General features: G+C 46.1%; 11 protein-coding genes across 11 annotated transcripts; 7 read left to right on the forward strand and 4 right to left on the reverse strand.

Moving 5' to 3' along the window:
* The first annotated feature begins 696 nt into the window (after positions 1 to 696).
* On the forward strand, positions 697 to 2364 carry EDB82DRAFT_518098 (glycoside hydrolase superfamily). The gene is made up of 3 exons (XM_025725643.2): positions 697 to 1317; positions 1370 to 1543; positions 1594 to 2364. Exons 1-3 carry the CDS (start codon positions 904 to 906, stop codon positions 2266 to 2268), a joined length of 1263 nt encoding a protein of 420 aa, XP_025594222.1. The 5' UTR covers positions 697 to 903; the 3' UTR covers positions 2269 to 2364.
* A 283-nt stretch (positions 2365 to 2647) lies between these two features.
* On the forward strand, positions 2648 to 5233 carry EDB82DRAFT_530867 (uncharacterized protein; the record flags this gene model as incomplete). The annotated part of the gene is made up of 4 exons (XM_025725645.1): positions 2648 to 2995; positions 3063 to 3522; positions 3562 to 4186; positions 4240 to 5233. 4 exons carry the CDS (start codon positions 2648 to 2650, stop codon positions 5231 to 5233), a joined length of 2427 nt encoding a protein of 808 aa, XP_025594223.1.
* A 1742-nt stretch (positions 5234 to 6975) lies between these two features.
* On the forward strand, positions 6976 to 8806 carry EDB82DRAFT_548792 (uncharacterized protein; the record flags this gene model as incomplete). The annotated part of the gene is made up of 4 exons (XM_065609529.1): positions 6976 to 7320; positions 7403 to 7711; positions 7768 to 7914; positions 7964 to 8806. 4 exons carry the CDS (start codon positions 6976 to 6978, stop codon positions 8804 to 8806), a joined length of 1644 nt encoding a protein of 547 aa, XP_065463593.1.
* An 850-nt stretch (positions 8807 to 9656) lies between these two features.
* On the reverse strand, positions 9657 to 10640 carry EDB82DRAFT_562998 (uncharacterized protein; the record flags this gene model as incomplete). The annotated part of the gene is made up of 3 exons (XM_025725647.2): positions 9657 to 10094; positions 10144 to 10510; positions 10544 to 10640. The coding sequence occupies 3 exons, from the start codon at positions 10638 to 10640 to the stop codon at positions 9737 to 9739; spliced, it is 822 nt and encodes a 273-aa protein (XP_025594225.1). The 3' UTR covers positions 9657 to 9736.
* A 1604-nt stretch (positions 10641 to 12244) lies between these two features.
* Positions 12245 to 12856, forward strand: EDB82DRAFT_530870 (uncharacterized protein; the record flags this gene model as incomplete). The annotated part of the gene is made up of 3 exons (XM_025725648.1): positions 12245 to 12409; positions 12468 to 12688; positions 12739 to 12856. 3 exons carry the CDS (start codon positions 12245 to 12247, stop codon positions 12854 to 12856), a joined length of 504 nt encoding a protein of 167 aa, XP_025594226.1.
* Positions 12857 to 13142: 286 nt separating this feature from the next.
* EDB82DRAFT_542197 (uncharacterized protein) lies at positions 13143 to 16056 on the forward strand. The gene is made up of 6 exons (XM_025725649.2): positions 13143 to 13324; positions 13385 to 14087; positions 14144 to 14301; positions 14358 to 14727; positions 14785 to 15135; positions 15191 to 16056. Exons 1-6 carry the CDS (start codon positions 13195 to 13197, stop codon positions 16044 to 16046), a joined length of 2568 nt encoding a protein of 855 aa, XP_025594227.1. The 5' UTR covers positions 13143 to 13194; the 3' UTR covers positions 16047 to 16056.
* Position 16057: 1 nt separating this feature from the next.
* On the reverse strand, positions 16058 to 17067 carry EDB82DRAFT_518105 (uncharacterized protein). Its single transcript, XM_025725650.2, has 2 exons — positions 16602 to 17067; positions 16058 to 16547 (listed from the first exon to the last, which is right to left on the reverse strand). The coding sequence occupies exons 1-2, from the start codon at positions 16933 to 16935 to the stop codon at positions 16132 to 16134; spliced, it is 750 nt and encodes a 249-aa protein (XP_025594228.1). The 5' UTR covers positions 16936 to 17067; the 3' UTR covers positions 16058 to 16131.
* A 202-nt stretch (positions 17068 to 17269) lies between these two features.
* EDB82DRAFT_518106 (Ribonuclease/ribotoxin) lies at positions 17270 to 18042 on the forward strand. Its single transcript, XM_025725651.2, has 3 exons — positions 17270 to 17493; positions 17558 to 17825; positions 17878 to 18042. The coding sequence occupies exons 1-3, from the start codon at positions 17479 to 17481 to the stop codon at positions 17988 to 17990; spliced, it is 396 nt and encodes a 131-aa protein (XP_025594229.1). The 5' UTR covers positions 17270 to 17478; the 3' UTR covers positions 17991 to 18042.
* Positions 18043 to 19153, reverse strand: EDB82DRAFT_518107 (glycoside hydrolase superfamily). Its single transcript, XM_025725652.2, has 2 exons — positions 18578 to 19153; positions 18043 to 18523 (listed from the first exon to the last, which is right to left on the reverse strand). Exons 1-2 carry the CDS (start codon positions 19046 to 19048, stop codon positions 18152 to 18154), a joined length of 843 nt encoding a protein of 280 aa, XP_025594230.1. The 5' UTR covers positions 19049 to 19153; the 3' UTR covers positions 18043 to 18151.
* Positions 19154 to 20146: 993 nt separating this feature from the next.
* EDB82DRAFT_569801 (uncharacterized protein) lies at positions 20147 to 21350 on the forward strand (the record flags this gene model as incomplete). Its single annotated transcript, XM_025725653.2, has 3 exons — positions 20147 to 20944; positions 20999 to 21047; positions 21080 to 21350. The coding sequence occupies exons 1-3, from the start codon at positions 20257 to 20259 to the stop codon at positions 21348 to 21350; spliced, it is 1008 nt and encodes a 335-aa protein (XP_025594231.2). The 5' UTR covers positions 20147 to 20256.
* Positions 21337 to 23990, reverse strand: EDB82DRAFT_518110 (uncharacterized protein). The gene is made up of 6 exons (XM_065609031.1): positions 23623 to 23990; positions 22862 to 23566; positions 22719 to 22810; positions 22482 to 22666; positions 21874 to 22427; positions 21337 to 21821 (listed from the first exon to the last, which is right to left on the reverse strand). The coding sequence occupies exons 1-6, from the start codon at positions 23896 to 23898 to the stop codon at positions 21480 to 21482; spliced, it is 2154 nt and encodes a 717-aa protein (XP_065463594.1). The 5' UTR covers positions 23899 to 23990; the 3' UTR covers positions 21337 to 21479.
* Between the last annotated feature and the right edge of the window lie 530 nt (positions 23991 to 24520).

Raw genomic sequence — 24520 nt, forward strand, 5'->3', positions numbered from 1 at the left:
ATTACTCTATAGCAATCGCTGTAGGAATTAAACAGAAAGACAAACGATTAGCCAAAGCGTCAGTCGCTTTGTGGGGAGGTCATGGTCAAGCTTTATTGTAAGCGGGCAAATCGGCTCTTGCTCTTAGCCGCTGATCTTTGTCAATTTTCCCTCCAGTCAACTGATTGTGCATCCCAATGGGGAAAGTAGTCCGCTAACGATTCCTGGATATTTTGCAAGAAGGTATAATGGGAATTAACAAGAGGGCAGGAAACTACCCCGAATCAATTCCAGATATAACTGGCAAGTGACTGTTCTGTCTTTGGTTCTTTCACTAGACTTGTCCCTTACATGCGGACGAGCCTCGACGTGTACTTCGATGCTCCCTACCTGTAGTAATCTGCAGACTACGATCGACACACGTATTAGACCAAACATTGCTATACATTCGGCCGTAGCTCTCCCGGAGATGTACTGACATCAGGGAATGATTTGACTACCGAGGGCTTTCAAATTATCGTCGACTCGTGACAATCACCCCGCATCGTGGACCAGGGTTCACCGTGTCGGGGATACCGGAGCCGAATAGCTCAAAGTAGTAACCTGGTGAATGCGGGGAAATCATGGCTTCGTAAAACGCAAAGATCGTCATCTGCCTAACCTTGTTAAGGAGGCCATCGCCTTCCCCAGGTTCTATCCCCTGTTCACCATCACTGTAGTATCGTGACATCAGTGAATGCATACGTCAGGTGTTTTTAACATTGCATTGGGTCCAAGCAAATTGCCAAGATCATCGGTCCGCTCCGGGACTGCAGTGGCCATGAGCTTAATGGAACGCCGGACTATAAGTTCTCCATCCTCGCATCATATAAGTGCTCCTGAGTTGTACTCATCGATCCTGTCTCTTCATCACATCTTCCCACGATGAGACAATTTGTGAGCCCTCTTCTTGCACTTGGCTGCCTCATTGGCAATGCCGCAGCAGCATGGCCAAATGGACCATTCAGAACCTCTGGCCGATGGATCGTCAACGCCAATGACGAGAAGGTCAGCCTTGCTGGTGCCAACTGGCCTGGTCACGGCGAAGTCATGGTCCCTGAGGGTCTCCAGTACCAGTCCATTCAGGATGTCATCTCGGATATCAAGGGCATTGGAATGAACGCCATCCGACTCACCTTTGCCACCGAGATGGTTGATCAGATCTACGCCAACGATGGCAAAGACATTGATATCAAGACTGCTTTTGAAGAGGGTCTTGGAAAGGAGAACGGAACTATTGTTCTTGAGAAGGTGTTGAAGAACAACCCTTCATTCACTCCCGAGACAAAACGCCTCGAGGTAAGATATCTCACTATCGGATTGATCCTTGACAGAATACTAACCGGCATAGGTTTACGACGCTATTGCTGCCGAGTGTCTCCGTCAAGAGATTTATATCAACCTTGACAACCACATTTCCGAAGGCAAGTGGTGCTGTGGCGGTGAAGATGGTAACACCTGGTGGGGAGACACCCAGTTCGACGCAGAGAAGTGGGTTCGAGGCGGTGCTTACATGGCTGCTCACGTATGTATACTCCATGTCGAAACAAAGCCCCTCATACTGACAATCAATAGGCCAAGAACTGGCCCGCGAAGGTCTCTCAGTCTCTTCGCAATGAGCCTCGTGAGCCAACCAACAACAAGAAGCTCCGCGATGAGTCATACAACTGGAGTGACCTTTACAAGTACATGCGCCAGGGCGCCGATGCTGTCCACAAGGCTGACCCTGAAGCCGTCATCGTCATCTCTGGTATGAACTACGACACCTACGTCACCCCTCTTTACAGTGGCGAGGAGCTTCAGCCCGGCGGTGAGGTCTTCAACCGCGATGACTTCGTCGGTTACGGAAAGGACAAGCTTGTTCTTGAGATCCACACATACGAGAACAAGGGAACTAGCTGCCCTTCTCTTCGATACAACCTCTACAACAAGGGCTTCCAAGCTATGAATGAGTCTGACCCCAACGTTGCTGAGGTCTTCCCCGTCATGTTGACTGAGTTTGGTCAAGCCATGAACGGAGCAGACTACGAGACTGCCAAGACTTATATCAGCTGCTTGTCTGAGTATCTTCCTGAGATGCAAGCGAGTTGGTTCATCTGGGTTATTGTTGGTCGGTACTACACCCGTCAGGGTATCCAAGAGTTTGACGATTCTTGGGGAATGAAGAAGCCTGATTGGTCTGGCTGGAGGAACGATGAGTACATCGAGACTTATCTCAAGCCTCAAATCGAGGGCACATTGAGAAAGTAGACGTTGGAGAGACTCAATTTATGTGTACATAGAAGTTTAACAATTACGAATTCACAAAAGATCGTTGTACCGCAAATTTATGGTTCTCTTCTCTGCATTGCGATCGTACTCGAACATTCTGAACCACCTTGATTTTGTACCAGACTATCATCCTTTTGTTAAGGGAAAACTATATACACGTAAATGTGCAGAGAAGACTGATAAAGTGGCAATGAAAGCAATGCTGTCACATAAGCAATATTTGCCTCCTCCAGCCGAGCCTTGTTTGATCAACCCCTGCATGTTGCTCTGCAAAGTCTCAGCCGCACCCCACAAATCCCCTCATCTCTCAATTTCATTTCTGTCTCACTTTGCGTTATCTAGCTAAGTAGGCGTCGTGATGGCGCTCGTAATTCGCGAGTCCGGCAGCCTGAAGCCAGACATCCGTCTGGCTCAGGCGGTGTCTGAGTTTGAGGCGCTACTGACATTCGAGCAAAAATCCACCTTCAGAACATCGCGCGACCGGGCAGTCAGTGCGGCACCGACTATGTCAGATGTCATGCGGCTTACTGCAGAGATCGATCTCAAAGCCACTAGTAAACATGGCCGCGGGCGATGTTTTGGACCAAGGATGACAAATACTCTTCAGGCTATCCAGCAGTTTGCAGCATTGGGTGACATTGTAGTTGGGGGAGGCCAAAACCTCATCGCTTGTGGAGTCTGGGCTGTTGCAAGGTTGACTCTCCATGTGAGTGACTACAATTCAAACGCCTGATCGCACAACGCTGGGTATTTACGCTAACACCGAGCGATAGGTCATCACTGGGTATTATACATATCTAGAAAATTTATCACAGCTCTTCATGGCGATGGGTCGAAATGCGCCACGCTACCAAGCCATGGCAGCGTTATACCCAAAGTCGAAAGCTCTACAAGTCAATCTATGCGAGTATTTTATTGTCATCACTAAGCTCTGTCATCAGTCAGTATTATGGACAAAGAAATCTGCCTTGGGCCGGCTCGCCTCCACCATGAACGATCCTCAAATGAAGACATTCAAAGACGACCTTGATCTGTGGTCTTCGGCAATCAAAGAAGAAACAGACCTATTGTTGAATCGGAAAGTTGCCCAGGAAGCGAAAGAAAATTCCATTTTCCGCTCTTTGACTACATTTCGTTCTGATGCTTTTGACCATCAACAGAGGATTGAGAGGTCCACTCGCGTTTTGGACGCATGCTCGAAACACGACTATCGAACGACCTGGAAGCAGACTCGTAAATGAGGGACGACCGGAATGCTAACGTGTTTCCCAGCATATCAACAATGGAAAGAGGGATCTAGGAAAACATCGATTCTATTCCTTGGAAAACTTGGTGCTGGAAAATCTGTTTTACTAGCCAACTTGGTAGATGACCTAAATTTGCGAGACAATGCAATAACTCTCTACTTCTTTTCGAGACATGATAACGACAAAAGCACGAAGGCTAGAACGATCTTCGGCTGCCTCATACGACAGCTTTTAGAGCATGTCATGAACGACACCGGTTTCAGTCATTTATTTTCTGAGACTGTATCCCACCTTGACCTGGATACCATTGTCGACCTCTTCCGACGAGCAAAACCTGACAACGTATCCATCGTACTCGACGGCCTAGATGAATGCGAATTGGATGTTCAACGCACAGTCTTGACGCATCTGACAGAAATACAGGGATTTGGGTATAAAATATGCTTGTCAGTACGGACACCCCAGAATGGTCCTATTTGGAGGAAAAGGCCATTTGACTTCCAGGTTCATATACCAGAAGAGAATCCAGATATTTCAGATTTCATAGAAGCAGAGGTAGACAGAAGAGTGGAGGACGGGAGACTTGTCACCCAGGATCCGAATCTGGTCGAGGAAGTCAAGAAGGAGCTCATCACAGGGGCATGCGGAATGTAAGTACTCAGGACACTTCTATCCTTCAGAAACGTTTGCTGATATCATTGAGGTTTCTTTGGGCATCCTTGCAGCTTGACTCTGTCTGTGATGAAGTATCTGACCACGATATTCGAGCAGCCATCCACGATCTACCGGGTGATTTAACAGAAACATTCAAGCGAAATCTTTCTAAAGCAATTTCAAGAGACTCCAAGAGACTCCATGTCAGAATTTTCAAGCTTCTAGTTGGCGCAAGAGAGCTATTAACAGCTGAACAACTTCGTCAGGCCGCGAGCGTCACTATAGGACGAACAGTGTGGAACTACGACAAAGAGATAACAAGTATATACCTGGTTCTCAAATTCTGTGGTAGTCTGGTTATGGTGGACGAAGAAGATGACACCGTTCGATTTATTCACCATAGCGCGCGAAGTTTCTGTCTACATGGGCTCCACTCTGTTTCTGGCTGGAGCTTTACCCAGATGGAAGCAGACCAACACATGGCTGAGACACTCATAACCTACCTAAGCTGCAATATCTTTGAGACGAGACTTTCAAAGAATGTAGTGCCAAACATAGACGCAAGTCATGTGCCAAAGATAGTGGCTGTTAATGCCATGAGTAGGCATTTCAAGGGAACAAAGATCGCAAATAGGCTGCTTAGTTCGAGGGCGAACTTAAAACGGGATATCGGTCCAACTTTAGCGAAACGAAGTGCGAATCTCTACCAGGAACATCATTTCTCATTGGCGAGTTACGCGAAGAGGCACTGGTTGCATCAAACAGCTCACCTGGAAGACCTTCCATCACTACCACAATGGCATACCTTGCTTGATCATCCCTCGTTTGGTATCGATGAGGAAAACCTCCCCGTTCCTATTATCATCCCATATCCTCTGCAGGAAGCAGTAGATCAGTTTTCAGCCGATGCCGAAATCTCCAAACTACGAATCAGGCGGAGACGCCCACTAGCAAAAAAGCAAATCTCAAGTTGGGTATCGCCCCAGTGGGCCAGGATGATTTGGGCTCTTTCTTTTGGACACATAATTGGGTTTCAAACATGAGCTTACAAAATCTCGGGGGGTTCAAAGAATAAGAAACTACGTGAATCTTTGGACACTGCTGAGGCGCATAGGTTTATATGTCCCTTCAGTTATTCAACAGAAGATGGACTATAATCTGATTCGATGGTTGTGTCCCATGTTCATTAGCCTTGCGATGGATAACCCAGCCAAAGAGTATCTTCTTGGACGCATACCGACGTCAGACATCTTACATTTTGAACTTATTAGCAGAGCAGTCGAGAGACGAGACACTTTATCTATCTTAGCTCTCGCAAAACTCGACTATGATCAACTGGAAAGCCCGACAATCACGAAGTGGCATGCCACAAACACGAGGATGAAGTACTGGGCCATGATGCCTAAAATCCTTCAAGCAGCAATGTTGCAATCACCAAATAAGCTTTGGATTCAGTCAGCTATTCAAAACGATGACTGTTGGGTTTTTGAGGTTGTTTCATGGTTCTGCCTCATGGACTTTTCTTATTTTCGTTGGGCTGTGGGTTTCCATGAAGCATTTGATGTATTAACAGAATCAGGAGCGTCTGAGCGAGATGTTGAACTATTGAAGAGCGTGTTTACTCTTGTACATAGTTTGAAGGAAGGTTATGATCAGTAGGTTGCTCCTATGCGCCTGGTCTCATCAAACCTACCTGCCGATGAGCAGGGTGTAGTCAAGGTTATTTCTAATATTGAAGACACTTGCCCAGCCACAACAACTGTGCCAAGACGTTACCGCTTTTCTGTAAAACGACATATCCACTGTAGCGAGCCACGAGAATACCTGTGACTGTAACGCCCTTTTGAAGAAATTACAGAATGACAATATTCAAAACTACTTTTCGATGTATTGCTATCTTATGCTAACAATATGAACATACAAATATTGAGCAAGTTGCAAATTGGGCTCGAAGGATCGACGCTATAGATAAGTTTGTTCTTAGTTTTCACCACTCAGGTCACGTAGTCACTAAGTAGTCAAGTCTGGAAATGAAATTAACAACCAGGGCACTTGTAGCGGCCTATTCTTTGTTATCATCGGCTTCGATCTCGGTCCTTGGTCGTACTCAGTGAGTGGCGATACAAAGTCCCGACCTTACGAAAGTCTTTATGCAGAAAACAGGACTGAACTCTGCACCTATGATACTATATATAAAGCGGCGTAGCATTAATACGAGGCTTATCTATTACGAGAGGTTCTGTCGAGAATCTGACATGACAACTCGTATGAGTTACAAATCCTAATCGTGGAATTCGTATCTTGGAATCATGCAGCAACCGGGCCCGGCATTCTGATTAGCACCAACGGCACTTGTGGCGATCCTCGATTGATTTGATTGGCACCTTTGTCGATCCTTCGAAGGATCTGATGCTATAGGGAAGGTGAGCTACCTCGTGTCCAGATCGAGCTGGTTAATTAACGTAATGATAGTTAGCGTAATTCATATCATTGGTTGATATCCAAGGTTTCTTCGGTATGTGATCCGAACTTGTCCTTTTATAGTTTAACCGCGGGGGCCAAGTTTGACGATAAGCGTTTAGATAAGATAAACCCTGCTTTTCATGCAAAAACGAGATTGGAACAGAACCAGAGCATTTAATTACATCGTAGGACTCAGCCCACAATGCAACTTAGGAACATAGATAAATAGCTATGGCTTGTCCTAGCAGTTTGTTTTGTTTTCACTTTGTGAAACTCTCAAGTGCAACTGTCAAGCAAGAGAAACGTACACCCAAACTACTATATGGATCCCCAACAGAGTTCAGCTGGCAAGGGTGCAGCGTATCCAACAAAGTATCGTCGAAACCAACCACGTTCCAAGAACGGATGTCTTACTTGTCGAAGCAAACGCAAGAAGTGTGACGAGATAAAACCTCGTTGCACCTCTTGTATTAAATCCAATCAAACATGTGTTTGGCCAAGCAAAGATGAACAAGAATCACAGAACAGCTCAGCCGCTAGCACGTCGGATTCAAGTCCCCCCAGCATGGACAAGTTGAACAGGAAAGCCAACAAATCTGAGGCAAAACGGCCAGTCACAGATGCTCAAACATCAATTACAGATCTCAACCTTGCCATGGAGTCATTAGTATGTGCCTATGCGAGAATACCATGTCTATGATGTTGACAGAGCTGATTGTTTATCCTAGTCAACCTCATCAGATGCACAGGTCTTCCAAAGATTTTTCTTTGACTGGGCAACATCAGGAAATATATCTGGAGGCTATACAATGAGTTGGTTTGCGAACTTGTTCAAAATCTACACCAACGCGAGCGTGGACAGTCTCATTCACAAATCTATCAACGCTGTGGCCAACGCAAGTTATGGCCAACGATTCAATTCTCCTGACGCATTGAACAAAGCGAGAACATGGTACGGTAAAGCAATCCAGATGTTAAAAGTCAAACTGCTTTGCACTGACGATTCCTCTTCATATTGTGATGTCGTGTCGGCTATTACTCTACTGGGGATTTATGAGGTATGTATTCTACATAACACGACTGACTAGAGTAAGCAGTTTCTAATTCCCTGCAGGGCTTGATGCATGAATCTATTGCGCTCGAAGGTTCCTGTGAATCTCACATGAGTGGTGCCTCCACCTTGCTAAGTATTCGTGGACAAGACAAGATCATCGAATCTCCGGCAGAGTTTGAAGTTTCAGCAGTTTGTTTCTTGCAAATGGTGAGAATGGAATTATCTCATCTTACGTATTATGCTAACACTTTTAAAGCTTTACAGCACGTTCCTCAATGGTCAAACTCTTCCTATCTCATGGACATCAGTGAACAAGTTGGCATTACCAAAATTGCCAGACTTTTACGCTCACATACAACTCATTTATGAAGCTGCATGCCAGTTTGCTGAGTGGAGAACCGCTTTACTTGATTACGAATCTGATAAGGGTTTGAAGAGATTATCAGATGTAGCAAGCCGGGCCGCGATGTTGGACAGGCGCTTTGAAGAATGGTCTCAAACTGCGCCTCCATCCTTGAGCTACACGACAGAACCACTACCCGCCGGGCCATACCCTGAATGGTTGCAACCACTTATCAACAACCCGTGGAGACCCCTCAACTATCACACATACCCAACACTGATGGTGCAAATACTCTGGAGATTCTACTGGCTTTCTCGAAGTATCATCAACCAGGCACTTTTATACACGTATGACATCCTCCAAGAAAGGAAAGAAACGATCGATCCGAGTTTTCCCCGCCGAACAGACATTGAGGACAGTATTTTGTCATTTACTGATATGATACGCGAATCATGCATATCGACGTTTGTCGGTGTTTGCAAAGACAATCCGCAGATGGAGGCTGAACAAGTACCAACTCTCTTAGGCTATCTCATTTTGCAAGTTCTGCCAGCACTCGGACTATTCTATGAGCAAATTACTTTCACTACTGTTGATATCATGGGAAGGAGAGAGTGGGCAGCTAAGATGAGACACTTCCTTCGGGTTAATTTTGGTATAGCGAAGGGTATTACTGCGATTCCCCCTTCCCATGTTGGAAAGATTCCGATTCAAACTTGGGGTCTGCCAGATGAGCTCCCCCGTTATAGCAAATAATCCTTTATTTTTTCTTTACTCTACTTAAACAAACGCAAGTCCAAGAAGTTTACGACGAAGGATCCCCATAGATTAGAATCTCAAAATCTTAAATCAAGGCTCTCAATAATTTACTCTCCCACCAATATCATGCGAGGGTAATAACCAAACTCTTTTTCATTTTTTCTGGTCTACCAACTTTTGCCCAGGCCCTCTCAGTTTTTTCAAGGTTTTCAACAAAGGTTAATTTGTCCGCACAGATTAAATTTTCGACCAATCTTCAAATCAAAGGTTCTCTCAAGACTAAGTTTTCCACAGTAACTCACACGGCAGCTGCCTGAACTCTATCATGTCGGCTATGACTATAAAAGAAGCCTTTGTCCCGCCCTACAGATAGCAGCAACTTCTTCCTCTTTCAACCTCGAAACTAAACTCCTTAATGAACAGTAGCTGTTTCTTCCTCCTGCAACCAACGATCCACCAACAGTCAGTCAATCCCGGTCCCTCTGTGGTTTGATCCATAACGCAACCAATATAGCAGATGTGGCACGAATACCACCCAACCGAATGGGGATACAAGATACGACGTCAAACTAATTCCAGCTTCATCGGCTCCGCCTTGCTTGATGAAATAACCTATCTCGGCTTTACCTTCCTCTTGCGCCTCTATCGAGGGATTCCGAGCTAGCAAATGAGGCCTTTGCAATAGGCCAGGATTGAATAATCCTATATTAACTATCAAAAAGGCGTTCTTAATTTATTATAATCCTGAGATGTATTTGGAGATTATGTATAGCGAATAGCTTCTGAAGAACTGGTAGAATGTTAATTGTTTGAGATGAGAACCACGAATCCATAACCCATGTTGCCCCATTTATTCAATCTTATGCCCTCGTCTATGTTCCGTCCCTGCAATTGCCACTACTATTATGCAAAGGCTTAGGCTAACAATCAAGAGCTAACCTTGGTCATCGTGATATCATCGACACCAAGCGCGAGCGTAACCTTCTCCCCATCACTACATTCAAGTCTTAGATTGAACGTGAAGTCGCTGTTCATAAGGTAGAAGAGAGATGTAAATGGCTGGTACGAGCCGAGGGTGTTGAAGTCCAACAAGAAGACTGCCATTATAGCATCATCCTCGACTGCCTGGATTGCGCAGATGACATAATTGGCCCTGCTGGGCACCGGGCTGCTGAATACAGTGGCACAGAATAAGAAATCGTATCTCTGATTGGTGTCAAGACCAGTAACAGCTTGTCCTGCACGGAGTTGGCCAGGTGCATAGCCGTCATTTACGCCGAATTGACTGCGTGGCGTCTGTTAGCAGTGGACTGTTAGACATGGGGAAGACCTACAGGAAGTGTGTGCCCGAATGAGCTAATCCTGTATTCTTGATCTCGGTGCCTTGCAGGGCCCAGGCCGTGTTTCCCCGAGATTCAAAGCCGCTATTTTTAGTCAAGCTCGTCGGACCAGCGGCCGCAGTAGTAGCAGTTGCCTCAGTAGTCGTTGTATCGGCTTCAGTATTGGTTGCAGCTTCAACAGCCGAGGCTGTTTGAACTACGGTAATAGTAGTACCCTGAACCGTTGTTGTCTCGCCTTCTGTGGTGGTCGCGACTCCAGTGGTGGAGATTGCCTCAGCTTCAGCTATAGTTGTTTCCGCAGCGGCCGTGGTTTCAGCAACTGTCGTAGAGATGAGAGTAGTAGATTCCAGTGTGGCAGTTCCTGATGAAGTGACAGTATTTTACGTAGTGATACCGGAGGAAGTTGTTCGATCGGGCCGGCAAGCAGGACGAGCACTGGCAGTGGGGGCCAGTGCAGCGCCCAGAACAGTTACATTAGAAATCCAATGCATCTTGAGATTTAAAGAGAGTAGTAGATGTGAATTAGCTATTTGCGTTGCAACAAACGAAGGTACGAACGAGAACGTTGAGAAAAGAACGCTCTCCATCGATGGGGCGACTCTTGACGATATTATAGCCTCTCTACAGCCACCGGATTAGTACTAAAACACGTATATTGCACACACGCCTTTCTTCTCGACAGAAAACAATAGTTCTGAAGATCTTACCGAAAACTTCCCAGCTTCTTCTAAATGTTAAGTTATCACAGGTTTGATTGGAGGAGACACGACGTCAATCTCCACAAACTTGAAATTGATCGATAGTTTGAATCAGCTTTCAGTGGAATTCAGCGCTAAACCGCAAGTCGCATGAGGCTAGGCTAGTGCAGCCAGGCAGGGTAGATCAGAGTCTAGAACAAGAGCCAAAGGCGCTAGCTTACCCCATGTGATAAAGCCGATCTGAAAAGCAAACTCATAAACTCAGAAAACAATAAATAAAATAAAGGTGTAAGATAGTTAGGATAATTTACCGCATAAACATGGACTTATGAAACTGTTCTTAAGGTATAATTCGATAGGACTATGGTGAAACATAAAGAGAAATGACATTTGTCGATAGAACATTGAACATGTACCGTGTCAAAGGTTTCGGTACCACACCGTAATGATATATGATAGAGATCACGTGACCTTGCAGGTGTACACAGTACTTACATAATCCCCTTTGGCTCGAGACGCGCCCCAATCATCCCTCTCATTGTTACCGAGTACGACCTGGGTGATCTTCAATGCCTATTCGCTACGGATCCTCTGTAACCAGACTGAGCATTAGCAAGGTTAATAAATTTGATGTTCTTCTACATCTTACGCGTTATAGACTCGTGTTACTCAACTCTCTACCCCAGATTCAAGTTACAGCCCTGCGCATTCAACAGTGAGTTATGCTCTCGCGACGTGAAGGTACCTCATTTAGGCATAGCGTCTTCTGCGACACAGGATGTACCCACCATCGGAGCTTACCGTGTCCGTGTCCTTGTGTTTGAAGACGTGGGCTGTGCCTACTGAGCCACCACCATTACTCGTACACACCACGCTAGACCTAGAAAAAATCAGATGCAATACGCGTAAAGTAACAATCACACTTCCGCGTATCGCACTGACTAGCGAATCTTAAAATGTAAGCATATTTGAAGTTTTAAGGGACACTAGATCTCATACTACTATCCTTAATGTTTTACTGCTGATGACGATGCTGAAAGGCCTGCGTGCCAAGCGACGATCGGATGCAAGCTCCGTCCTAAGATTCCACTGTGCCACAGGGTAATGCAACGGGATGTTTTTGTTGATGTTTTCAATGGAGATACACTTGATAGATACGCGTAAACATCTCTGGAGAATTAGACACTTTCGATAAGAGACTACTATTTAATTCCACGTTTACCATTTTTGTTAATACATATTGGTTCTTCATAATATTCTTCTCTATCGACCTTTTCGACCATTTCTCCAATTCCCAGATCATCAAACATATCCAATTGATCACATCGCGTCTCTGTTATATCGACCTCTGCTACGACTTATACCGAATCGAATCGCTGCACCTGTCCACCTTAATCATGGGTTTCTTCGACAGTCGTTTCTTTGAGCCAACATGGAAGAACAAGGTTTTAATTCTTCAAGTGGCGTTTACGATTCTCATCTTCATCTTCGGCATCGTCAAGATCGTCACAACACCTTCGCATATCCCTTTCAATAGAATGGACATTGTTGCCATAACAATGGTAAGCTGTCCCTTCCAATCTCCACAATCCGATCTGTCACTTACTTACACACCTTTAGAGTCTCAAGTCAGGATTATTCCTTACCTACGAGATCATGACTATGAAAATGAATAGATTCAAGCGCTTTGGGAGTCTCAAGGCCTATGCTGTACTCAACACCCTTGATGTATTTTTCTGGGCGGCTGTTATGGGCTTCTCATTCAAAAGTGTCAACACGATTTGTTCTGGCGTCAACTGCGCTATCGGCATTGTCACCGGACTGTTGGCCTTGGTGAACTCGTAAGTGTTGTTTGCTGGTCATATGTAACCATCGCTGACTCTTTCTACAGTGCTATCCACTTCTGGGCTGCTGTTATCGCCTGGAAGAACCACAAGTATTTCAAGGCCTACGGTGTTCCCCGTGGTCAGGATGAGGCCAAGAACAGGTACACTACCACCAGAGTGTAGATGAGCCTCAATGAGTTAGAATTATAGACATAGAGTTAGAAATGCGATCGGACTCAGGTGTTTGACATTTGTTTTGGGCTGTTTGGTGGAACCTCGTTTAGTTGCTGTGTCTTAAAAATAGAGAGCGAACTAAGTTGGTACAAGCGTCGACGTATACGCGTATACGGAAACTACCGATGGTAGTACAATCCACTCGCCTTACCGTTCGGACCTGCTGGTTAGCTGAATTTATGTGGCGAATCATTAGTATATTTATTTAAAAATTGAACTGCCCTTCATCAACAATATTTCCGTTTCGATATTCATATACTGAACGTTTTGAAACACACAAGATAATCATGTCAGCACCACAGAATTTTAACTCTGGTTATGAGACACAGTATCATGAGATGGAAGGAAGTGCGCCAGCGATTGTTACTCCACAGAACGAGGTGGTAGCAGAGCTGGAAGCAACGACAACTGGACGAGGTATTGATTAGCACGGCTCACCCGTGTAACGAGATCCCCTCATGACTGACGCGATAATAGATGACGGCCGTATTGATATTGACCTCAGTTCGCGTATAGTTCGACGCTTATCGCGTCTAGCTCCGATTGAGAAACCGAAGATATCATCAGAGCAACAGTCAAGCCTTCCACCTCCCCCAGAGTACTCGGAAATAGGCCAATCCAGCATTTCTCTCAATATCGTTATCCAAGTTGTCGGCAGTCGAGGCGACGTTCAGCCGTTTGTCGCCCTCGGCACAGAATTACAGCGCCATGGCCATCGAGTTCGCCTTGCAACCCACGGCCACTTCGACAAGTTTGTTCGCGATGCAGGTCTCGAATTCTACTCCATCGGCGGCGACCCTGCTGAGCTAATGGCGTACATGGTCAAGAACCCAGGTCTACTTCCTAGCATGAAGACTCTGCGAGGCGGCGAGATTCAGAAAAAGCGAAAAATGGTGAACGAGATGCTTCACAAGTGCTGGGATTCGTGCATTAGGCCAGACGAGTTGACCGGACAGCCATTCGTTGCAGATGCAATCATCGCCAATCCGCCCAGTTTTGCACATATTCATTGTGCGCAAGCCCTGGCTATCCCTGTACATCTCATGTTCACCATGCCCTGGACTAGTACGCGAGAGTTTTGCCATCCTCTTGCAAACCTCCAGGCCAACGGTAGTGAAATGTCGGCAAGCGCTGCGAACTACGTTTCTTATACTCTGGTGGAATGGATGACATGGCAAGGGTGAGTTGACTACTAAACGGCTTTCACATATTTTACAAATGCTAACTATACAATAGACTCGGTGATGTCATCAACGCATGGAGACACACATTGGACCTCGAGCCAATTCCGTTCAGTGAGGGACCGTGTCTTGCCGAGACACTCGGAGTGCCTGTTACGTATTGTTGGTCGCCAGCATTAGTTCCCAAACCAGCAGACTGGGCCGACAATATTGGTAAGATTTATTTACACTATATTCGATCTTCGATCTGTACTGATTGACTATACCAGATGTTTGCGGTTTCTTCTTCCGCGATATGCCATCTTACAACCCCGATGTCGACCTCGAGAAATTTCTTTCCAGTGGACCAACCCCAGTGTACATCGGTTTCGGCAGCATCGTGATCGACAACCCTGAACAGCTGACAGCAACAATCCGTGAAGCGGTACGTGCAACGGGCACTCGGGCTATCGTTTCGCGAGGATGGAGCAAACTAGGCGGAGACTCTCCTAGCGACGACAACATATTCTTTCTTGGCGACTGCCCCCACGAATGGCTGTTCCAGCAAGTCACAGCAGTCGTCCATCACGGTGGTGCAGGAACGACAGCTTGTGGATTACTCAACGCCAAACCGACTGCTATCGTTCCCTTCTTCGGAGAGTAAGTCTCAGTGGTACTCACGGTATTTCGTTCCTAGTACTAATATCTGCCGTCCAGTCAACCGTTTTGGGGAAACATGGTCAATGCTGGTGGTGCTGGCCCAGCTCCTATTCCTTTCAAGAGTCTGAACAAAGACAACCTCGCAGATGCTATACGTTACTGTCTGACTCCGGAAGCATCTGCTTCAGCTCGCAAAATCGCCGATAAAATGTCTCGCGAGGCAGGTGTCAGACGTGCTGTGGCTTCTTTTCACGCCAACTTGCCTCTTAACAACATGCGCTGCGATATGATACCGAACCAGGCGGCATCATGGACTTTCAAGAAGAACGGGAAAACTCTCAAATTATCCAAGATTGCTGCTGAGATTCTTGTGGACAACAACAAGATATCATGGAAGAACCTCAAGGTGTATGTTTATTGTCCCACGACACTCACTTTCAGAACTTCTGCTAACAGGCTATAGTCACCAGTCCCATCCTATCCATATCGAGAATCGACGCTGGGACCCTCTGACTGCGACTCTCGCATCCCTTGCTACTACTAGTATGGGAATGGTAACTTCGGCTTCCGATATCGTCGTCAAGCCAATCCAGGCATTCCGCCCTGTGAACTCAGAAGAGGCGAAGAGATCTTCAAGCAGTCAAGATTTGAATGAGCGTAATCTCAACAGCCAATCCTCCACAGGCAGCAAGAATGACGAGGATGTGTTTGGAAGATCGGCGGGTTTGACTGTTCCTCCTCGGCTGAGTAAGAGCCGCAGCACCAGTGACCTGCATCAACAACATGGCACTGTCGCCGCACTGAAAGGCTCCGCTTCCGGCGTTGGTGGCTTCTTCAAGCACTACTCAAAGGGCATGCTACTTGATCTCCCTTACGCGGTTTCCGAAGGAATGCGGAACGCTCCGAAACTCTACGGCAGTCAAGCTTACGACCCAGGCGCCGTGACCGACTGGAAGTCTGGTGGTATTGCCGCTGGTAAGAACTTTGCACACGGCATTGTTGAGGGTATCGGAGGCGTAGTGATGGAGCCTATCAGAGGAGGCAAGAAGAATGGCGCCGCTGGAGCAGCAAAGGGCTTTGGTATCGGGTTGTTGAACATGACTACCAAAGTGACTTCTGGCGCTGTGGGACTTGTTACTATGCCGGGTCAAGGCATTTACCAGAGTGCAAGGGCACTTGTGAAGACGGATACAGGCAAGAGTATTGTAGAGGCAAGGAGGATTGAAGGAGTTGATATTATTCAGAAGGCTGATAAGGGCAAGCGAAATTGGTATCAACAGACGGTTATGGAGGCATATGAAAGTGCGAGAGATAGATAAAGAAACTTGGAAGTGGATATGAGACTACAGTCATTGGGTAGTTTACGATAGATAATTTGCAACTATAATACCATGCATCTAATGCTCATGCCTTGTTCAAACCTTGGGCCGCTTTCTCTATCAATGTCTTCGTATCTTCGGGGAGTTCCGCGGTCTTCAGTGCTGACATTCTCTCTTGCCAAGCCTTCCACCTGTCGTCGCAAAAGCCTCTCCATTCAGCTCCATCCTCCAGACTGGCCCCAGGCTTGGCCATCTTGCCATCAAATTGCTTTCCTTCTTTGGTCGCCTTTGCCAATGAATCACCAGCGTAAATGAACCAAACTGAGGCAGCTTTCAATAGCCTGGGTGAAGTCTTTTGTGCGATCTCATTCACGGCGGGGTCCTCAATGGCATCGCGCAAGATCCAGATGGCGTAGAGAGTAAAGTCATCAATTCCAGCAGCCGTGATACGGGCGAAGAATGCGTTGATGTTTACACAGGAGTCTTCAGACTCTTCTTGCGCTATTGGGATTTTAGTTAGTGTTTGTTGCCTCCGAAGGGTAGCTCAAAACATACCACGGTCAAGTTCATCTCGTGCTGTAGAGCCGAACAGGGGAAGCGCATCCCAGCGTGTCTCATTCCCCCAAACAACAATCTTTTTGGCCTTGTCTCCGGAGGGTGCAAGTTCCTTTATCGCCTGCATAATTTGCACTAGCTTATCTTGTCGATCATGAGGGGTTTGCTCGGCGGCGGTGAGGATGCCCGGCCAGAGGGCATACAGCTCATCCTCAATTTTGGACGCATCTTCGTTCTTCTCAATTGCGGTTATACAAGAGCTTGTAATTTTCCGCGCAGCATCTTGCGCAGATACGCTGTCGTCTGCAAGAAGGTCTTTGATCTTGTCGGCCATGTTGTAATATGCAATGGAACAAAGTGAATGCAGGTCAAGAAATGAAGGAGCGTGAAAGAGATGCGCTTCAATGCGGAGGTGTAAGACAAAAGTCCGTACTCGGGCGGCATAAGACTTCCGATTTGTCGTTCCTAGATCCAATGGTTGCGAATCACTGCTAGTATATCACACACATGGGACTCATCGAAACAGCCAAATGCCGATCACGACCCGCTTTTGGTGCGGTATTTTAGTCCGACTGGCCACGACTCATTTGACTATATACCGGACCTACATCCGCATTAAGCAGGTGGTGATAGTATCTCGAACTTAATAGATTACATAGCCAATGAGACTGTTGGGATGCATCACCTGCCTTTTGTTGCTGATAATGTATGTGTTTTGAATCTCCGAGGTTGAGATGGTCTGATAGATAGATAGATACACTATGAGGATTGGGATATATAAAGAGGATGGAAAACGGTGGCAAAGTGATTACTTGTCCTAGCAAGCTGCTCTCATTCCTTCGTTAGTTACTCGTTATTCAACAGGCCGTTTCACAAGATGCTCTTCTTCCAGGTATGGACAACTCTTGGCATGAGTCAATCTCTTGGACCAAGTAACTAACCTTGATCAACCTCAGTCCGTCGCCTCTCTTGCCGCTCTTGTGAGCTTGGCTGTTGCCAGCCCCATCGAGAGCCGTCAATCTGCTACTCGATGTGGAAGCACCAGCTACACTGCCGCTCAGGTCCGAGCTGCTGCCAACGCCGCCTGCCAATACTACCAGAATGATGATACTGCTGGTAGTTCGACTTACCCTCACACTTACAACAACAGAGAGGGTTTCAACTTTATCGTGAACGGCCCCTACCAGGAGTTCCCCATCAGGACCAGTGGTGTCTACACTGGAGGTATGTTGTGTCGTCTTGTATGTTTTGTATTGTTGCTTACAATATTTCTTAGGCTCCCCTGGTGCTGACCGCGTCGTCATCAACACCAGCTGTCAGTACGCTGGTGCTATCACACATACCGGAGCTAGCGGCAACAACTTTGTTGGTTGCACTGGCACCAACTAAATTATCATTTTCTGAATTACATAGTTGATGCTGAATCACGTTTGAGCGATGCGTTGCATGTAAATAGTTTTATCATGATTTTATGGAAAAATAAATATCCCTTCAAAGTCCAAGGCTACATCACGAGATGTCCTCCTGTGAACAGATCATCTATCTAGACCTTAACAGTACATTGTCCACTTATCCAAGTTCAACTTCTTAATGATCTTGCTGAACCCATCAGAGTCTGCAGCAGCACCGGTTGTCGAACAAATCTTCGTCTTGTCACTAGCCTTGACGGTCGGTGCGCCCTTGGGGTACTCAATGTTGAAGACGGGCTTGTCGGCGTCGATGTATGGGGCATACAGGCCACACTCCTTGTACTGAATGCATTGCTCATTGATGCTGAAGGCGACGTATGGGAGGACGTCCTCGGTGACGTCTCCGCCATTCTTCATGCCCATGGCCATGTTGTACTTTGCCGCCTCAGCGGACAAGAACTTGACGTATGAGATTGTGTCAGCTTCTGTGAGACCAAGACCGTTGTCGTTTTGCTATATCCGATATTAGTATTGAGATTGGGTGAGCCTTCGTTGTCTGTGACTTACATAACCGTCCATGTTATCAGGATCAATAGCATCACAGCCCTTGTCCGCCGCGACCTTGATCCTCTTGGCCATAATAGCCCGGACGGCAGTGCTTTTGATGTTCACCCATTTCTCATCGGGCCATCCATCCATGGTCTTTCCGAGGTCTTTAGCGGGAAACTCATCCTTGTCATCGCGCCAGTTCTCCCATGATCCAGCGCTGAAGTAGCAAATGACATTCTTTCCAGCCTTTTGCAGAGCGGCGAATGTGTCCTTGCTGTTTTCGTAGAGGTCAAGGTCGTAGATGGTAACGCTAGGGTCAAGCTTGCTAGCACCTCCACTGGGGATCTTGAAGACTTCCGAGAGGATGATTTCCCATTTGGCGCCGACTGCTGGTTTCCAGAGGGCTTTGCGCTTGAGGGTGGTTGCGGCGCGGGCGTCAACGGAAACCGCGAGAAGCGCAAGGGTTTGGAATACTGAAGTGAGCTTCATTTTGGAGTTTGTGCTTGGTGACAGAAGGGAAGATGGGATGAGGATCGTCTCGATTTAAATACCTGCGCAGCTGAGGTGAGTTGTCTCTTTTTAAGTCATACGATTGCCACTGTCTTACTGTGGACCTCTTGGGGGCTGTGTTCCAGCCCATTCCAGCAATCGTTCCTGGACTAGAGCTGACGGGCCGCTCTGGGGCGCAAGGGTCTATTGTCAAGCCGAGATTACCCAGCATGGAATGCAACACTCAATCTTGATAAGGTCCGCCCGTGTTTGATGTGGAATCCGGGGCAATTTTCACTAATAGAAAGCATGTTGGCTCTTATTACGCAAGCCGATTGTGAAGATATGTAATATGCCTTAACGTACTTGTTGGTCATATTTTCTGAACTCGAGTCCTATTGTCTGGGTACGTCCTCTACTTTACATGACACATATTAAGCGCTGCATTCAGTTCTCTCGCCAGGTTTCCAATCCTTCCAATCCTTTCACCTGACAACAATTTGCTGAGTGATGCGGGAATTTATTGCAACCTAGTTCGGATCTCGATGTGACCCCCATTCCAATGCTTGAATGGTCAGCAAACAATACTCCGACGTGGTACGATTTAGCTTCGTGACTAAAGTGTCGTGACTGGCATCTCACATAATCGACCGATAAAGGTCGTAATATTCGACACTGGATCGCCGCTCAGCTTTCCACGCCCAATCAATCATAGAAATCTGGAAGACTTGTTCAACAAAACTCTTGCGATGCGAAATATGACTCCAAACGCCGCAATCAGTGGGCTTGATCGCCTGTCTTGTTCATGGGATCTTGGCATATCTGTAAGGTTATAGTGAAAGGCAATTTAATCAGTTGTGATTGAATTGGTTGACCTTTGAGTCTATTGGCGCAGTGGCACCTTTCCCGATGTGTTACAATATCACAGGGAAGGGTCTGCAAGGCATTGTGTTTACATCTTTGAACAAACAACAAGCCGGCCCACTATCATTCTACCTACTACCACAGGATTATGTGCTGAGGGGAACCCGGCCCAGTGACTTGATTTCCATAAATATAGCCAATGGTAACTTTCTGTTTTATGACAAATAATACTCCAAACCAGCCACACATATTTCAGTTGCGTCATAATCTTTCTGCCTTCAACGTTCATTTCAAAAGTACCTTCTTTACAAGAAAACACGTTCTAAGTAATCTTGCTGCACAGGATGTCTGCTCCTACGCTGGAAGAGATTGACCCGGATGGCGATACGCTGTTGATTCTCCGCAATCCTAACGCACCATTCGCCACATGGAACAGTGAAATTGACCAAGAATGGGCCAACGCGGTCCCTCAACATCAATCCGAGACATCGAAACTTTGTGAACTCACTATTCAACCAACTGAAGGTATTGACGATAAGGGCAGTGATCAAACTGAAACGCAGCCAGTGGACCTACATTTCAGACTTTGTTCTGCAATTCTCAAAATAACATCTTCCTTCTTCAAAAAGGCAATGAACGGTGCTTGGAAAGCAACAGAATGTGAGCCTGGCTTCGAGTGGACCCTGTTGGAAAGGGACTGGGATGCTGAAGTTTTCCTAATACTGATGAATATATTACATCACAACGCGCGGAGGGTTCCTCGAACAATACCACTCGAAACACTGGCAAAGATTGCCACTCTAGTAGACTACTACGATTGCCATGAGGCAGTTAACATTTGGGTGGAAAAATGGACCTCAAACCTGAGTTTACCAGAGCCTGAATACTACTCGAGGGAACTATTATTGCGACTCACTGTGGCCAGAGTTTTTCCCGACAATAAGGCATTCCGCGCTCTCACTAAGGTTGCTATTGAAAGGAGTCGAGGTCCTATCCACACGCTTGGGTTGCCCATACCGCGGCAAATTATTGGTCAGTAAGAAGCCATGTAATAACCATATGAATGAGACTTACAATGCACATCAGACGCTATTGAGGAAAAAAGAATCGAAACAATCGGCCTCTTTATTCAGAAGTTGGAAGCCTTATTGGGTGATTTATATAAAGTAACAAAGATTGTCACTATACTCAGCTGGGCTATCTTGAAAAGAATCTCTTTTTACGAGGCCTGAAGCCGTTACCAACCACGCCATATTCTGGATTCAGTCTTCGCGCACTGGAGGTAGCTATCTTCGATTTTGACAAATCGACAAAGTGTGCTTGCAAGCACAGTGACCATCTGAAACTTATTCGAGATAAGATATATGATTGTATAAAGGACTCTATTAGATGTTATAAAAATGGCCTAGATCTTCAACAGTTCACAAGTAATGAATGAAGTCAGTATGCTGCTGTGTTGTCTACATCGCTAAATTTCCCCTTCTTACTGAAAGTAAATAACTTCAATAATAGTCTATGTAGACCGCTTATAGCATCTACATTTAGAGTGTTTTGTATTACCTTCCTATCAGTCTTCTTTGCCCCCCTTGGTCCAGTTCATAGGTATGAATGGCCGATATGGGCGCACAGATTCCACATCATCCCTTTCAGGTGTGTTCTTCAACCAAAGTACCCAGCAGATCATTAAAACGGCGGTAAGAGGGATTGTAATTGCAAAGTAAATTCTTACTTGCTGGTCCTTGGATTTGAAGTCGAACATCTCAGTAGAGAAGACAGTCGCAATGAAAGCTCCAGGTAGGAAAAGAATTGTCAGGATAGAGAGAGTCTTCATCGCCTTGGAGTCTCGGAGAGATTCTCTTGCCAGGCGAGCTTGTAGACTACTGTCGTGTTGTGTAATCAAGTTGAATAGCTGTTCATGTGAATCAGTCGTTGGACTCAAGAGCATTGATGATGAAACCTACGACATTGCGTTGACTCTCAATCTTTCCAGGTAGACTCTCTATATCCGAGTCCCTGCTCTTGGACATTCTCGAGTATATCTCCACCACGACCTTGAGCTTGCTATCGCTCTCTAAATCCTTCTGTAGTTTGCTACCAAACTCTTCCTCAAACTCTCTTCGTCGACCAAGTTCAGCAAGGTTCATACTACACATGTGCAACGTCATACTTAAGTGCCGGTACAGCTTGCTGGCATCATCCATCTTGCTTTCATCCTTAAACTGCTTTAGAAGCTCGTCGTCAACTATAGCCACGTCTGTTTGAATAGAATTGAACGCGGCCAGGGTAGCTTCGTAGTGTGACTTGAATAGCTGCACTGGCAATAGTGTCTGATGATGGCCATGCCTGTCCACTAGGTTACGGACGTCATGGAAGATGTTTCTCAGATCAACGCCTACATCTGCTTGAATGACACCGGATAGCTTGCTAGACTCCCCTACTGCACTGCTGTCGGCCATGGAGTAGAGAAGTAAAGACCAGAAACCTGTACTGTAGAATGGTGTCTGAATGATGTACACTGGATATCAGTTAGCGATAGCTCAAGATATGACGCTTAGAAGAGCTGACTCACGCTTGAAGTCTTTGTCGCCTTCTTTATTGTCAAATACTTGGCAGCCTCCCCGGTCGTGCCTTCTAGAGATCTCAAAGTCATCCGGGAGGTCAAAGAAGTCAGAAAGTAATGCGACAGAGGGTTCGTTGAGAAGGCTTTCCAACTTGCTAAAACTGGTGAGTTTATTCTCACTTGATTGCCTTGCACTAGATTGTTATGTTAGTACCAAGGTCTAAACCACGAGTGTAGAGTATATACATCAAGTTACAGAATTGAGCGTGTCGTTGTTGTCGCTGGGCGGGTTGTCCTTCTCGTTCCGCTTGTGTGATTGGTGCTGGGGTCTCGGTATTCTATCAAAATCAGTGCTGAACATCTGATACCAAAACGAAGCAATGTCCTACAGGTGTCTCCGATATCCAGGAAAAGTACTCCGCTAAGTGATCTCGATCCAGTTTCTTAGGCAATACATTCCGTGCATCGACAGCAGTATTGTTATCCCAGAGATCAATGAACCATGATTCGCTCTTTTCGTCCACCTTTTCGTCCAATGTTTCGTCCTTTGAGAAAATGTCTCTGACAGCCTGTCGGATAGTTCCACGTCTGGTGATGTCTTCGTTGTCGATAACGTTCCGTACTCGATAAAGCTGAGAGAGATCAATCGATCCAAGGCTATGTATATCCACGTCTCTTAGCTCGCTGGGCATAAGAGGATATGCACTAGGATCAAATATCACAGGGTCATCTTCACTCTCCAAAATACCATCTTGTAGATTCCGAAATGAAAACCCAGAAAGATCAGCCTTGACATTGATGTTGGCTTTGAAGATCTTGTCGGTGCTTCGCTCAAGCAGAATGGCTGTTTGCAGATATGGCGGGACGCCTGCTTTGACGATGGGATCTTCCACAATGTTCCAGTTCACAACATTGGGCTCACCAACAGATTTGCTTTTCACAGATTTGTAGCCAGGGAGAACGACAGCAGAGCTTCCCTGCGCTACGATTGTTCTCTCCCAATTCAAGCCCAATTCAGCATTAAGCCCTATTCCAGCATTTCCGGTATTAATGCCTATTCCATTCCTTGTTGTTTCCTCAGTGATATTCTCGAACTTCAGACAGTAAGAACTCAAACATAGAAGGGAGGGCATGCTGGAGGCTGACTCACGACATTGACCTTATCATCTGGCGCGATTGCGGCGACAGCGGGATCGTCATCATCACCTTCGAATTCGACAGTGATGTTTACTGATTTTATTCGAACATTTCTCTTGTAAGGTAGAAATCTAAATGACAAGACTAATAGCGAGGCTGGCTGCTCCGTTCTTGCACTTATGTATCCATGAACGGCGCCGATAAGCCGCGATTTGATTGCATATGAAGACGAGACTCTATCGACAATATTTCGACGTTGGAAGGGATACCGAGGATCGTTTCGAACCATACTGCTGGTACCAGAGCAGCAATTACTATTAGATTAGACAGATTGAACAAAGCTCATATTGTTGAAGGAAGTGGAGGAAATGCATTGAGGGGATTATGGTTGCTGACAAGATGGCCTCAATTAATCCCTGCACTGACCGATGCCCTGAACCAATGCTTCGCTACGAGTATGCAGTCACCGACAGGGGTATTCTCAGCTACCCAGCCTCAGCATTTGCTACTGGCTCGAATGTATCTATCATAAAGTATTCATGGATGTCTAGATAAACTATTGGATTGTGTATTTGCCTATTAACAAATACGCTTATTAAGTTTCTGTTCTATACTTGCTTCATTTGCCCTTTCAAGTGAAACGCTCAGTTTATATCGCTTACCCGACAACAACATAGTTAGCAAGTCCGACATAGTCCAGCATCTCAGGTCTTGAGAAAAATCTCGACTTTGATGTTAACACCAACACTTAAAGGGTTTATTCCCGAATTTAGCGCCAAATTCTTTTCCCCCAGAACCAGTGGACCACTGACATCTATCGATTGATCTTTATCGGCAGTTCCAGTCTGGACGAGACTTACGCATTGACCTTACAAGATGATCAAGAAGAAACACGAGGCGATAGCAGATAA

Source organism: Fusarium venenatum (genome assembly GCF_020744135.1).
Source record: "Fusarium venenatum strain MPI-CAGE-CH-0201 chromosome Unknown EDB82scaffold_4, whole genome shotgun sequence".
Classification (NCBI taxonomy): domain Eukaryota; kingdom Fungi; phylum Ascomycota; class Sordariomycetes; order Hypocreales; family Nectriaceae; genus Fusarium; species Fusarium venenatum.

What these genes read in the sequence shown, in the direction of transcription:
- EDB82DRAFT_518098 (XM_025725643.2), top strand. Translation starts at nt 904, where the DNA reads ATGAGACAATTTGTGAGCCCTCTTCTTGCACTTGGCTGCCTCATTGGC. An exon ending in CCGAGACAAAACGCCTCGAG is followed by an intron (nt 1,318 to 1,369) that starts GTAAGATATCTC and finishes TAACCGGCATAG; the next exon opens with GTTTACGACGCTATTGCTGC. An exon ending in GTGCTTACATGGCTGCTCAC is followed by an intron (nt 1,544 to 1,593) that starts GTATGTATACTC and finishes GACAATCAATAG; the next exon opens with GCCAAGAACTGGCCCGCGAA.
- EDB82DRAFT_542197 (XM_025725649.2), top strand. Translation starts at nt 13,195, where the DNA reads ATGTCAGCACCACAGAATTTTAACTCTGGTTATGAGACACAGTATCAT. An exon ending in AGACTGGGCCGACAATATTG is followed by an intron (nt 14,302 to 14,357) that starts GTAAGATTTATT and finishes TGACTATACCAG; the next exon opens with ATGTTTGCGGTTTCTTCTTC. An exon ending in TCATGGAAGAACCTCAAGGT is followed by an intron (nt 15,136 to 15,190) that starts GTATGTTTATTG and finishes AACAGGCTATAG; the next exon opens with TCACCAGTCCCATCCTATCC.
- EDB82DRAFT_518105 (XM_025725650.2), bottom strand. Translation starts at nt 16,935, where the DNA reads ATGGCCGACAAGATCAAAGACCTTCTTGCAGACGACAGCGTATCTGCG. An exon ending in ACGAGATGAACTTGACCGTG is followed by an intron (nt 16,548 to 16,601) that starts GTATGTTTTGAG and finishes AAATCCCAATAG; the next exon opens with CGCAAGAAGAGTCTGAAGAC.
- EDB82DRAFT_518106 (XM_025725651.2), top strand. An exon ending in CAGTGGTGTCTACACTGGAG is followed by an intron (nt 17,826 to 17,877) that starts GTATGTTGTGTC and finishes AATATTTCTTAG; the next exon opens with GCTCCCCTGGTGCTGACCGC.
- EDB82DRAFT_518107 (XM_025725652.2), bottom strand. Translation starts at nt 19,048, where the DNA reads ATGAAGCTCACTTCAGTATTCCAAACCCTTGCGCTTCTCGCGGTTTCC. An exon ending in CTGATAACATGGACGGTTAT is followed by an intron (nt 18,524 to 18,577) that starts GTAAGTCACAGA and finishes TATCGGATATAG; the next exon opens with CAAAACGACAACGGTCTTGG.
- EDB82DRAFT_518110 (XM_065609031.1), bottom strand. Translation starts at nt 23,898, where the DNA reads ATGGTTCGAAACGATCCTCGGTATCCCTTCCAACGTCGAAATATTGTC. An exon ending in CCTGGATATCGGAGACACCT is followed by an intron (nt 22,811 to 22,861) that starts GTAGGACATTGC and finishes TGATTTTGATAG; the next exon opens with AATACCGAGACCCCAGCACC. An exon ending in AGGCGACAAAGACTTCAAGC is followed by an intron (nt 22,428 to 22,481) that starts GTGAGTCAGCTC and finishes ACTGATATCCAG; the next exon opens with TGTACATCATTCAGACACCA.